We start from the raw sequence: 14,866 nt of genomic DNA, 5'->3' as shown, positions 1-14,866 counted from the left end.
TTGGGCAGGGAAACTAATATTGAAAAGGTTGAGTGTAAGAGAGAGAAACTTTAGCACTGATTGTGTATTTATTGATCCTTATAGGCAGAATAAATTGCAGAAGAGAGGGGATAAAAATCGGCATAGGACTACAGTAGTTAGTGACTTATATATCAGTTCTAAAGCCGGTACAAGATCTAGAGGGAATCTGCAATTTTTGTATACCAATGCTAGAAGCATTCGAAATAAGAGAGAAGAATTTTTGGCATTAGTCAGTGAAATCTCACCAAAAGTTGTAGGCATTAGTGAAACTTGGCTGTCAGCAGAAGATGTGGTCACTGGAATTGAATGTGAAGGGTACAGTATTTTCAGGGAGGATAGAGAAGATAGAACAGGAGGAGGAGTACTGTTGATGATAGCTGATGTGTTGCAGCCAAAGAAAGTAGTATATCATGATGATAGACATGTGAATGAGAGTTCATTTGAGGCAGTCTGGTGCGAAATAGTGACCAACGCAACCAAATATACAGTTGGATGCTGCTATAGGCCAGGGAGTACGGGGGAAGATATTGAATTCATGCATCAGCAACTTAGTGCAATGAGTGAAGGCTTAGTGATTATTATGGGGGATTTTAATTATGGTGATATCAATTGGAAGGAGGAAATATCACGTAGCAAAAAGGAAATGGAGTTCATACATCTTCTACGAGATAATTACTTGAAACAGCACGTAACTGAAGGGACACGTGGTGTGAGAGTGTTGGACCTGGTTATTGGTTCAGAGGTTATATGCATAAGTAAGGTGTCCTCGTTACCTCCAGTTGGTGAAAGCGATCATGTGGTATTGACTTGGGAGGTTGCAAAATCTGTGGATTTTTCTATTAAGAAGGGGTATGTACGGAACTACAGGTTAGGCAATTATAACAAGCTTCGGAGTGAGCTTGCAGCCATCCCATGGCAAAACATATTGCAAGGGAAAGATGTTAGCAGTGCTTGGGATAAAATCAGCGGGTATCTGAGGAAAGCAATATCAGATTGTGTCCCTATGGTCAGGAGGTCAAACAAGGCAGGCATTAGATGGATGAGCAGTAGTATCAAGCTTGAACTGCAAAAAAAGAAAATGTTATGGAGAATTTACAAGGAGAAGGGCGATCAGGACACCCATGAGCAGTACAAGGCTCAAGCTAGGAAGGTTACCAGCATAGTAAGAAAAGCTAAATCAGATTATGAGAAGACCTTAGCCAAAGAGATCAAGGGTAATCCCAAAGAGTTCTTCCGCTATGTGGCAAGTAAGAGGAAGAATGACTTCGGAAGGATAACCTTAGTGGGTGCTGATGGTATTGAGGTGACAAAATCAGATGTAATAGTCGAGTTACTGTGTGATCACTTCTCAAAAGTCTATCACCCAAGTGAGGATATCTCTATACCTATAGCAATACCTAATGTGAGAATTGAAGCTAAAGAATCAGAGGTATTAAATATATTGCAAAACTTAAATGCAAACACTGCAGTAGGCTTAGATGGAATATCAGCTCGGGTGTTGCGTGAATGTGCAAATGAATTGTCAACCCCTCTTACCTGGATATTTAATTTAAGTTTGAACTCTGGTATGGTCCCTAGGGAGTGGAAGTTAGGCAAAGTGGTTCCTTTGCATAAGGGTGGCTCTAAAACTGCGGTATTGAATTACAGACCAATCACCATCTCAGGAGTAGTGGTAAAAGTATTGGAAAAATTGGTTAAAGACAAAATTCAAGAATGGGTGGATCAGGATATGATACTCTATAGAGGCCAACATGGTATTGTTAAAGGTAGATCCTGCCTTAGCAATCTATTAACTATTCATAATAGAATAACATCTGAGTTGGACAAAGGAACTGGCTACACAGTGGTACTTCTGGATTTTGCTAAGGCTTTTGACAGGATACCCCACAGAACACTGTTACGCAAATTGGAGCAGATGGGAATGGATATTAAATTGGTGATATGGATAGGAGAATGGCTCAGGGAGAGATACCATAAGGTGGTGTATGGAGGAGCCGAGTCCAGAATGAGGCAGGTGACCAGTGGTGTACCTCAGGGCTCTGTGCTTGGGCCAATGTTGTTTAATTTTGTATATAAATGATATAGGAAACGGCTTAAAGGGAGATATTCAGTTGTTTGCTGATGATGCAAAGTTGTGTAGTGCAATAAAAAATCAAGCTGATGTTGAAAGTTTGCAGGAGGATTTAAATAAGCTGGTAAAATGGGCAAAAGAAAATGGATGTCAGTTCAATGTGGAAAAGTGTAAAGTCATGCATTTTGGGATTAAAAGATTACCAGCTGTGTACTACATCGATGGAAAGGTACTCCAAGAGATTGATGAGGCTAGGGACTTAGGGGTATTGGTAGATAGGGAGATGAAGTTCAGAGGACACATTGCTAAGGTGTCCAAGATTGCACATAGGATTACTTGGTTGTTGAGGAACACACTGACATCTAGAGATAAAGAGGTTATTATTCCCCTTTATAAAGCATTGATACTTCCACATTTGGATTACTGTGCTCAGGTCTGGTCACCTGGATTCCTTGGAGATCAGGAGGCTGTGGAGAGGGTTTAGAGAAGAGTGACCAAGTTGGTGAGTGATATAAAAAATACTCCCTACATTGATAGATTGAGAGCTTGTGGATTGCAGAGATTGGTTGATAGGCGAAGAAGAGGGGATATGATAGAAACATTCAAATTACTAAAAGGTTTTTATAGGATTGATGCAGGGGAAATGTTTCAGCTGTGTGATAGTGATGGAAGAACAAGGTCATCTCTGGAAATTAAAGAAGAGTGTGGTTAACAAAGGTGTCAGAACAAGGTTTTTTGCCTGGAGGGTGGTGAATGAGTGGAATTCATTGCCTGACTTAGTTGTGAGCTCTTCGTCTGTAAATGAATTCAAGAAGAGATATGACAGATATTGTTTTGCTAGTTTGGGTCTCCCGCGATGAGTCTACTGACTCCATGGAGATACCCGTAATAATAATAATAATAATAATAATAATATTGGCTGGCGCAGCGTAACAAATAAATTGGCCAGTATCTGATCGGGAGAGAATCTCAGACAGTAATCACAAGGGATTTTGTCCCTAACAAAGGGTAAACCCTTTGTCCGAGTAACTGATACACGTGATTAATCTAGAAATCGGCTAAATATATAGATAGTCTTTCTATATCGTGTACTGAAGGCAAAATTTAGATTTAGATCTTGAGAGTAATTAGGGCAAAGGCAAATTAGATCTTAATAAGGAAAAATAAAAATAAACCAAACAAAGCCACGAAAGTGGTAACATAACACTGGCCTGATGATGGTTTAAGAAACAAACCAAAATATTTATATAACAAATTAAATTGAATTAAATATCATTCTAATAGGTTCATGTTTTTTTTTTTTTATGGATTCACATGTTACAACAAATCTACATTAACAACAAATCAAAACTGTCATTAACTCAATGGAACATCTCCTCAAAACATCCAGTAATATGTCTTCGGATCCAACTGCCTTATCAACATCAAGTGTACTGAATTCCTCATATACCTCCTGCTTGCCAACCAGCAATCCCTCCTTCTGAATTCCCATGCACTCAAGCTCTGCATGATCACTTACAAAGATAAAATAACATGATGAACTGCTCATTTAATATCTTAATTATATCCTCCACAACAAGTAGTTTTTTTATTGATATAAAAATTATATTAATTTAGCCTTTAAAATAGACCAACTCATATACAGGAATCTCTAAAAGTATTTTACCTCTTTTTGCCATTTCTGATTCAATGTAGTCTAAAGTTGCCTCATCTTCACATATGTCATATGGCATATTTCCATCTGCGTTCACTGATAAGACATCTGCTCCTCTATAATATTGCAAGAGCATGTCATTAACTAGCAAATTAAATTATAAATTGTGTGTGTCATAAAATAAAGACCACACTGCAAATGATAACATTACAAATTGCCAACTACAGTTACATTCTGTGTTCAAGCGTAGATGAACATACACCAATTTTTAGAAAATACTTGATAATATAATGAATAAAATAATTTTATTATTGCCTATATTTAAAAGAAGCCAAACTGGCATCTTCAGTGAAACAAAGATACATGCACATAAGCAATACATTATTATCATTATTATTGTTATTATTATCCCAAGAATCCCATGTGGAGTCAAAGATTCACTGCAGGAGGTTACTTTGATATGCACACACCTCATCATACCGTGCCTTAAATACAAATCAAATTAAATCAAATTCTCTGCAGACACCACACTCTCAAGCAATGCATTCCAATCATTCACCACTCTCCATGCACAAAACCTTCTTCTTCTCACACCCTCTTTATACAACTTCCAGATATAATATCTTGTTCTCCCACCATGTCCCACCATTTTATGAAAAACCTCTTCAACATTAATCCTACAACAACCTCGTAACAACTTGTAAGTCTATCATATCACCCTATTTTTCCTATCCAATAGACTTTGTAAATTGCACCTTCTCGACCTTTCTTTGTTCTAGAGACCAGAAACCACCTTTCTCAACATTCCAGAGACCAGAAACTACCTTAGTCGATCATCTCTGGACCCTTGCCAACATCTCTTCATCCTTTTGAACCAGATGACCAAATCTGTGCACAGTAGTCCATATGTAGCCCAATCAAGGCCTTACACAATGGAACCAGAATCACCTTACTTCAAGTCAGTGTCCTCTGCATCATTCCCAGAATTTGTTGTGTTGTTCTCACAATTTTGGCAATGTGTCTTCTAAATTTTAAATCCTTAGTCACCATCACCACAAGATATCTGATTTCCTCACCTCTGACAATATATTCCCACCAAGCATACTACATCCAATCTTTGTTTTCCAAATTTTAAAACCTTACCTTTTGCAACATTAAACTGGCATCTCCACTCCCATGCCTATTCACTCAATCCATTCAAGTCTTCTAGTAAGGTAATAACATCTGCAAACAATTGAATGTCCCCATTCAAATCTTCCCCAATATTATTAACATATATATATATATATATATATATATAGGTTAAACCCTAAAATACATCTCTGAGTCGTTAGTGACTTACCTCTTTCAGGAGACTGCTCTTCCATTATACAATCTGCTCATATCTATCAGATAGTCAATCTCCAATCCAATGCACTAATCTAATATCCAACCCAATTTGGTCTAGTTTGACTATCAACTTATTTGGTAATCTATGAAAAGCCTTTGCAAAATCTAAGTATTTCTCCACATCATTCTTGTAATCAGATGTGATGTCTTTACAACTTGTGCAATGTGACCTCAAATTCAGATCCTTGTCTGCCATCCTCTAAGGTCTCTTATCTCCTCAAATTGTTCCAAAATTTCCCTGCCAAGTGTATACTTTGTATCCCATTATTGTTTGCATCCCAAATTTCAGAACCTCACATTTTGCAACACTGAATTGACAGTTCCATACTGTTACCCATGCAATCACACATGCAATCTATTCAAGTCCTCCAGTAAGGCCACAACACCTGCTTGATTCCTCATCATTCTCTCCAGTTCTGCATGATCTGCAAACACTTGTATATCACCAGTTAAACCCATTCCAATATCATTAAGATACAAAATAAACAATGGTCCCAAAACAGACCACTGAGACACACCACTAGCAGCTTTCCTCTTTCAAGGTAGTGCCCTCTCATATACAACTTGCCTATATCAATTTCCAATCTGATAGCCAGTCACCGATCCAACTCACTAGTCTATCATTCAATCCCATCTGCTTCAATTTAGTTACCAACTTGTGGTGTGGCAATCTATCAAAACCCTTTGCAGAATCTAAGTATACCACTGTATATGCAACACCCTTTCCCAATACATTCGTCATCTTGTTATAGTAGATAAGCAAATTGGTAAAACAAGATCTCTCTTTAACAAATCCATGCTGACAAGCACAAAGAATACCACTGTTATCAACCCACTTTTGTATTCTATCTCTTACCAACCTCTCCAATACCTTAACTACAACTCCAGATATACAGATCAGCCTATTAATTTGTCTTAGCCTTATAACCACTTTTCTCAAGGAGAACAATTTTGCCTTCCTTCTGCTCCTTTGGGAATTGTGCTTTTGCAAGACTCTTGTTAAAGACTTGTTGCAAGACTCTTGGTAGGCAAAGGTCGATGCTAACTCCTTGGAACATTCCCTTAAGATACATGATGAAACGTCATCAAGTCTTGTTACCTCACTGATATCTAGCTTACTTAACTCCTATATACTTCTTGCTTGTTCACTCATAAAGTCTCTCATTTCAGCAACTGAGTTGGCTAGCCTGGTTGGCTGAGTGGTTAGCATATCCACTCTTCAGCCAAAAGGCTGCAGGTTCGAATCCCGCCTGGACATGGATGTTCGTGATTATTTGTGAAAATACTAGCGGTGTTGGTGGCCAGTAGATGATGATGGTAGCTGCAGGTCGGTGTAACTGGTGGATTGAGTGGTGGAGACTGAGAGTTATGGAGTGGGTACCCTCCCTCGATGAGTCCTTGGACTCCTTAGAGGTGTCACGTAATAATAATAATTTCATTCTCTACACTTGAGCTTCTGATTTCACACTGAGGATGAAACACCCTGACTTTAATCTAAGTTGCTCTTCTGTATGTCGCTTGTGTATTTGCATTAAATTTATATTTTACCTCCCCCCCCCAACCCCAATATAATATATTTTTGTGAAAGATATAAAATACTGAAAGCATTAAACTGTTTAATGAGGAGTGAGGAGCAGGTTCCTTGCATGGAGAGTGGTTTGTAAGTGGAATGCATTGCCTGAGAGTGTTGTGAATGTAGACACATTGAATCAGTTTAAGGAATGGTTTGATGAGCACTGGGTGCGATAGGGGTGTACCTCCTGCATTGAGTCTCTGACTCCATGGAGGGCAGATGTTAATACTACTACAAATAATAATAATAATTCATTCCTAGTGTTGTTTTAATTCCATCAAAACATCCAATGAGAATATTATGTGGATCAATTGCAAGGCCATCTTTGCTGTTGAGATTAAGGTGGCTGATTAGAACTTTAAAGCTTCTTTAAATTTGCACCAGGTTCAGGCACCTTTACAATCAATTCTGTGGAGAGTACCCAAGGCACAAAAAGAAACATCCTCACTTTCCATAATTATTAGATTTCATGTATTCTTGTGTTCTTTTTGATAGTTTTTATCAAAACTATCAAAAAGGGTCTTTGGCAGCTATTGATTGGCTAAGGGTGGATATCAGCTTCCCTCCAGTTTCCAAAATTAGTTAGGGCTAAATATGGCATATTCTTGTTCATTTGAGAAATAAAAGACATTATCAGATTTATTTATTTTTCTATGAGCACCCTGACTAATTTGCCAGCAATTTTTGATATTCTTTCTTCTTTTCCAGGACTGCTCCTAACTTCTTGAGTCCACCATGATTTTTCTTTTGCCACTGAGTGTCCAAGGTTTGCTTTTGTTTTCAAACTGTTTCACCCCCCCCCACCTCAATGATATCTATACATTCGGATCTATAACTCGCTCCTGAAAGCTGCTTGACTCATTCTTTTTATAACTTTCAAATATGATAATCACTTTTAACCTGCTTAAAACTAAAGCATCTTCAATTGGAAAAGGCTTCAATTCGATTCACATCATGATGAGAGGAATCTTTATAATTTCAACTTCAAAGGATTTTTATAACTGAAGATGAGTTAGCCAATCTCATACGGAAGTAACAGGGAGAAAATGCCCCCACTACATCTGTATCAGATAGTATGGTATGTTCCAACATAAATGGTATATTGGAACATGTTCCAACATAAAAACGTACACAAATTCACATGGAGAGAAGAGGCAAGAAATAAGAAAAGTCTCACTGACTATGTTATTGTTGATAGTGATGATTTCTCCCTTGTGCAGAACACCAGAGTGTACAGAGGATTTGAAATTGGAAGTGCTCACAATTTAGTCTTGAGTAGGATAAAACTGAATTTCATATTGAAAAGAATAACATGTAAGAAAGTTTTAAAGCAAATAAAAGTTGAGCAGCTCTCAGATGTGAACTGTAGACTAAAATACACAAAGATTATTGAAGAAAAAATGAAAGCATTTGAGAACAGGAACCAAACTTTAGAGATTCAGTGGCAAGCCTTGAAGAAAACCTTGATTGATTCAGCCAGAGAGGCATGTGGTGAGGTTGTCTGCAAGGATAGAAAAATCAGAACTCCATGGTGGACACATGAAGTTAAAGAGGCAGTGAAGGAAAAGAAGAAAGCATATCAAAAGTTCCTGGCAAATAAGTCAGCTTGTGCTCTTAGAGATTACAGAGACAAATGTAAGAAAGCTAAACACTGTGTAAAACTAGCTAAACAGAAGTCATGAGAGGACTTTGGCAAGAACATAGAAAATAAATATCAGGAAGGTGGCAAAATATTTTGTAGGTTGTTGAAGAAGCTTAGAAATGGAGGAGTTAGAGAGCATGAAAACAGGAGAAAAAGATATCCTTCAAGTATGGAGTAATTACGTCGAGAACAAGCAGTGATAGCACAGTGGTAAAAAACACTCAACAGGCATACAGTCAGGAATACATATCCATACTTGAAGTAGAAAAGGCCATCAAAGGCTTAAAATGTGGAAAGGCAGCAGGAGTAGATGATATTCAACCAGAAATGCTGAAGTATGGTGGTATAAAAGTCTTGCAGTGGCTGCACTGCACAGTTCAGAAGGTCTGGACAGAGGGACGAATTATTATTATTATTCAGGCCTCCAAAGAGTCAAAAGACTCATCGAGGGAGGTCCTTCCTAAGACAAAGTCTGTCAAGACTCACTGAGGGGAGGTCCCCCCCTGAGAAACACAAAGTCTATCATACCACTCTTTAAACTCACTGACCGTTCTCGCTCCCACCACTCCATCAGGCAATGCATTCCACGGCTCAACCACCCTCCACACAAAGAAACCACTCCTTACCCTCTTGCTCACAGTTTCCTTTCGTAACTTCCAGGGATGGCCTCTTGTCATCACTCCTTCCCGCTGATCAACCAAGCGAAAGAACTCCCCAGTGTCAACCCTGTAACCACCTCTCAACAGTTTAAAAGTCTCAATCATATCACCTCTCCTTCTTCTATCCACCAAACTCTGCAGTCCACATTCTCTCAGCCGATCCTCATAACTATCCTTGTACAGTCCTGAAACCATCTTTGTCATCCGTCTTTGTATCCTTTCCACAGTTAATTTATCCCCTTCAAATCCTGGGGACCAAATCTGAGAACAATAGTCCAAGTGTGGTCTGATCAGAGACTTATACAATGGAATGATAACCCTTTTTGGAAATTATGGAGACAACTACCATGTTTGAATAAAAACTTTAGTTTACTATTACTAAAATTTTACAATTCGACGTTTCGACCTTTATGTTAAGGTCATCTTCTGGAGCATACAAATATACACAGGAAACAAGCTATACCACAATCATACTGGTTCGTTAAAGACACTGACTGACCGCTACCACAATTGTTGGCCTGACCTCTGGTGAAAAAAAAAAAAAAAAAAAAAAAAAAAAAAAAAAAAAAATTATACATCAGCGCTAAAGTCCTATTATTTGTGTTGTCTACTATATACATATATTAACATTATATTAACATCATTCCAGCCAGTTGGAGTGGAATGGTTTCTAATAATAGCAGATTGGCTACAGTCCTGACTTGTGTTGAAAGATTCAACACAAGTCAGGACTCTAGCCAATCTGCTATTATTAGAAACCATTCCACTCCAACTGGCTGGAATGATGTTAATATAATGTTAATATATGTATATAGTAGACAACACAAATAATAGGACTTTAGCGCTGATGTATAATTTTTTTTTTTTTTTTTCCACCAGAGGTCAGGCCAACAATTGTGGTAGCCGTCAGTCAGTGTCTTTAACGAACCAGTATGATTGTGGTATAGCTTGTTTCCTGTGTATATTTGTACGCTCCAGAAGATGACCTTAACATAAAGGTCGAAACGTCGAATTGTAAAATTTTAGTAATAGTAAACTAAAGTTTTTATTCAAACACGGTAGTTGTCTCCATAATTTCCAAAAATGCATTCGGATCACCGTGCAAGCCTAAAAGAAAGGAATGATAACCCTCTTATCTCTGCAGGTCAGTGTCCTTCTCATAATAGCAGCAATCCTCTGTGTTACCTTCACCACCTTTGCAATATGTCCCCTAAACTTCAGGTTTCTATCAATCATCAACCCCAGATCTCTTGTCTCCCCTACTTCCTCCAGTATAACTCCTCCCATAGAGTATGCAGCATCTGATCGATGTTTCCCAAAACTTAAGACCTTACATTTTGCTGCATTAAACTGACACCCCCATTCATTTGCCCATCTATCTAGCTTATTTAAATCCTCTTGCAGGGCTACCACATCTGCACTATTACTAATAATCCTTCCCAGCTTCGCATCACCTGCAAACAACTGAATATCCCCCTGCAATCCACTGGCTATGTCATTGATATAAAGGTTAAACAATATAGGTCCTAGTACTGAGCCCTGTGGGACCCCACTTGTAACCCTCTGCCTCCTGGAAACTGCTCCACCATACACAACTCTCTGATACCTATCAGACAGCCAATCCTGAATCCAGTTGACCAATCTGACATCCAGACCCATGTGCTGCAACTTAAATATCAGCTTATCATGTGGCACCCTGTCAAATGCCTTCGCCAAGTCTAAGAAAATTGTAGTATATGCCTTTCCCTCATCTAATGTTCTTGTAACTTTATTATAAAAGGCTAGCATATTGCTAAAACAAGAGCGTCCTTTCACAAATCCATGTTGATTCTCACAGATAACATTACCCTCATCTGCCCAATGCTGTACACGTTCCCTCACTACTTTCTCCAAGATCTTAACAACTACTGATGACACACAGACTGGCCTATAATTAGACACTTCCAGTCTATTACCACCCTTATGCAATGGCACTATCTTACCTTCCTTCCATTCCCTGGGCACCTTTGCCAAAGCCAGACTTTCATTGAAAAGCCACGTTAAAGGTACTGTCAATTCCCTAGCACATTCTCTCAAAACTCGTGGCGAAATACCATCCAGTCCCACAGAATTCCCGATGATTGGAGGAGAGCTCTTATAGTACCCATATATAAAAAGGGAAATAAAACTGAATGTGAGAATTACAGAGGTATTTCCCTACTGAGTGTTCCTGGTAAGATAATGCAAGTATACTTGAAAAACGATTGAGAAGAATTGTAGAAGAAAAGCTTGGTGAAGAACCAGCTGGATTCCGACCAAATAGAGGCTATCAGGATCAGATCTTCACTTTACGACAAATAGTGGAGAAATCATGGGAATACAACAAAGATCTCTATTTGAGTTTTGCAGATCTGGGAAAGGCATATGATAAGGTTCCAAGAGAGAAGCTATTCAATATGCTACAGTTACATGGTATCAAAGAGGCATTATATCAAGCAATACTTAGTCTTTATTTGAGTTGTAAGTCAGCAGTTAGAATTGAAGGAAGTACAGGAAGATGGTTTAATGTTAAATCTGGTGTGAGACAAGGATGTACATTATCCCCTCTGTTATTCATTATCTATATGGATCACATTATGAAGTGGTATTAAACATGATATCAAAATTGGAGATGTTAATGTCAGCTCTTTGCTTTATGCGGACGATGTTATACTTTTAAATAAATCCGCTACAAGTCTGCAAGATCCCCTGACTAAATTGAATAACTGTTGTAAGAGATATGGTATGAAGGTCAGCAATAAAAAGACAAAGACAATGAAAATAGGCAGAAGCACTGAAAATATCAACTGCATTGTGAATGGAGAACCTATAGAACAAGTAAAACATTTCAACTACTTTAAGCACGATTTTTAGTGAAGATGGTAAATTAAATATGGAAATAGACAACAGAATCAATAAAGCTGGTATAGTAGGAAGTTAACTGAATAAATTCATATGGAATAAGAGAGAAATTAGTCGGAACACTAAATTAGCTGTATACTAGACAGTGTTCAAACAAGTTTTGACTTATGGATCTGATAGCTTGGTCAGAAGTAAAACACTTGACCAAAGACTAGAGACCACAGATATGAGAATCCTGAGAAACATTAGAGGCATGAACAGATGGCATCAATGGCAATATCATATTAAAAACGAGGATATTAGGAAAGAACTTGACACTGTTGGCATCCATGAATGCGCTAGCAGAGCTAATCTCAGGTGGTATGGTCACTTGAACAGAATGGGCGAGGAAAGATTAGCAAAACAAATGTTCTCTGCCAGGTTGGCAGCAAAATGACCCAGAGGAAGACCAAGATACAGGTGGATTGATACGGTACAAAGTGCCTTAGACGATAGAAATATAAGATCTGATAATATTGGAGTGTTGACAAGTAACAGACTGATTTGGGGGAAAAATTGTAGATAGGAAGTTAGTAATGATGTAAATTTTTCATGTAGTACTATCATATCCTGTACACCCCTTGAGGGTACATGGCAGGAATTTGATGAAGATGATGACTATCTGTACTTGAATTAAAATACAAGTACAGATCCAAATATAAAGAATTCATACTACCTCTTGTAATGTGTTTCTTAGACTACTCTAAAGCTTTTGACTGTTGAGCATGTGAAACTGTGGGAAGTAATGAAAAGAATGGGTTTTCTTCTACACAATAGCCAACTTGTATAAGGAGCAAGAAGCCACAGCAAAAAGAGGTGTTGGATTGACTGACTGGCTTCAAGTTGGAAAATGAGTTAGGCAAGGATGTTTACTTTCTCCTCACTTGTTTAGTATATATGTGGAGGAATAATGCATGAAGCATTTGATGAGCTCAGGACAGGAATTAGGATAGGAGATAGATTGATCAGTAATCTGAGGTAAGCTGATGATATAGTACTCCTTTGTAATGACATGGAAGAACTAGGACTAATTCTTGACAAAGTTAACAAGATCAGTAATAACAGAAGACTTCAACTCAATCCTAACAAGACAAAGATTATGGTTCTCAAAGGAAATACAAACAGAGAAGCTCTTGAGAAACAAGTGTACCTTAATGGAGAATGAATTGAGGAAGTTAGCAAGTTTGAGTACCTGGAATCCATTATTAATGTGAAGAATTGCTGTTCAGAAGACGTCAGAAAAAGGTTAGGAATGGCTAAAACAACAGTCAGAGACCTGTCTAAAATCTAGAAGGATAGCTCTATCTCCATGGGAACAAAGTTTAGGATTTTGGATGCAGTTGTTGTTCCAACAGCGACTTATGGATGTGAGACTTGGAACCTAAAGAAGTCAGATAAGAAACGGATAGCTGCTTTTGAGATATGGTGTTACAGAAGGCTGCTGAGGATATCATATACTGAAAGGCCTACAAATGAATGGGTGTTAGAAAAGATCAGTAGAACTTTAAGGCTCCTTAAGGATATTGACAGAAGAAAGTTAAAATATTTTGGACACACAGAAAGGATGGAAGTGGGATTTCTCAGAACAGTAATAGAAGGTAAAGTTCCTGGTAAAAGATGCAGGGGTAGACCATCAATGAGATGGATGGATGGCGTGTGTGGAGTGACTGATCTTCAGAGAGTTGAGGCTGCCAGAAAAGCAAACAACAGGACTACATGGCGAGGCCTGGTGTGGCACATCACCGAGTGATCATACATCATCTGTAGATGCCCAGTGAACATAGAGAGAGAGAGCGTACAGATTCCTGCCACTGTACATAACATCTCATATGGTATCCTGTCAAATGTCTTTATAAATGATAGTAGTGTCATGGTATAGACATGTCATTTATCTAAATCAACTATCACTTTATTGTAGAAAGAGTACATTTATTAAGGCAATTCTATCCTTCACAAAACTTTGCTACCCCTCAACAGTATTAAATTCCTATCCACCATTCCTGAATTCTGTCCAATACCAATTCTTCTAATTTCCTATCACTCCAAAGACACTGATTACATAGTAATTTGTTATCTTGATCTTAGCGCCTCTGTGTAAAAATAATATTATGTCCTCATTTCACTCCCTTGTGACTCCACCACTAACTTTAATTATGTGATCTGGAGCAGTGCCAATTCTCTTGCACTTTCTCGTAACACAAGAACAGCGTCCTATCCAAATCTTAGAAGATCTGGATATGAAGATCTCAGAAATCTTCCCACTTGGCACTAAATTACAGTTAATTGGTTGGAAAATAAACTTGGCTGCAGTTCCATTAACACTTACAAGTGTGTATGGGGGGGGGGAAGGAATCCATTTCATCCTACTGGCTATCCCAAGCCATTCACAATTTTGTTATGCCAGGAGTCAAAATTGTATAACCCTAAATTGTAGTGAACTTAAAGATTTATGAACTATCAATTCTTGTTCCTTGATGTTCATTAGCCATCATGCATAGCAAACATGCCACTGAGTAGAAAAAATAAAATAATTAATAAGAAATGCAGGGAAGTAGAAATATGGTGAGAGAGAGAGAGAGAGAGAGAGAGAGAGAGAGAGAGAAAGGGTACACAAAATGAGAGAGGAAAAAAATAAATAAAAAAAACCTAGGAATCTTATTTTTTAAATAAATAACTTATTAAACATTTCAAGTGAAATAAAAAATACAAACAAACCTAACAAAATAAATTAAAGAAAACTTAAATCTTGAAATATTAACTTACTTGCTGATGAGATACTTAACAAGATGTAAGTGCCCGCATGTTGCTGCAGCATGAAGTGGGGTCCACTGTTCACTATCTTTGGCATTGACATTGGCACCAAATTCAATTAAAAGTCTCATCATTTCTTCACTGTCATCTATGCAGCACTAGAAAGCAAAAAATTAAAGATTAAGGA

At 37.9% G+C, this 14,866-nt stretch overlaps 1 protein-coding gene across 1 annotated transcript in view; it reads right to left on the bottom strand.

Annotated features, from left to right (window-relative positions):
- The window catches only part of MYPT-75D (Myosin phosphatase targeting subunit 75D), a 305,331-nt gene that overhangs the window by 69,071 nt on the left and 221,394 nt on the right, over positions 1-14,866 (bottom strand). Inside the window, exons 5-6 of the mRNA XM_090398351.1 lie at positions 14,692-14,837; positions 3,759-3,862 (exon numbers count right to left, since the gene is read on the bottom strand). Of these exons, the coding sequence (XP_090254477.1) occupies positions 3,759-3,862; positions 14,692-14,837 (250 nt within the window). The remainder of the gene's footprint in view (positions 1-3,758; positions 3,863-14,691; positions 14,838-14,866) is intronic.

This window comes from Typopeltis vanoorti, chromosome 9 (genome assembly GCF_054136105.1).
Source record: "Typopeltis vanoorti isolate ZY-2024b chromosome 9, IOZ_Tvanoo_1.0, whole genome shotgun sequence".
In the NCBI taxonomy this organism is placed as follows: domain Eukaryota; kingdom Metazoa; phylum Arthropoda; class Arachnida; order Uropygi; family Thelyphonidae; genus Typopeltis; species Typopeltis vanoorti.
Note: the sequence above shows the minus strand (reverse complement) of the source record. Positions and strands in the feature narration are given on the sequence as shown.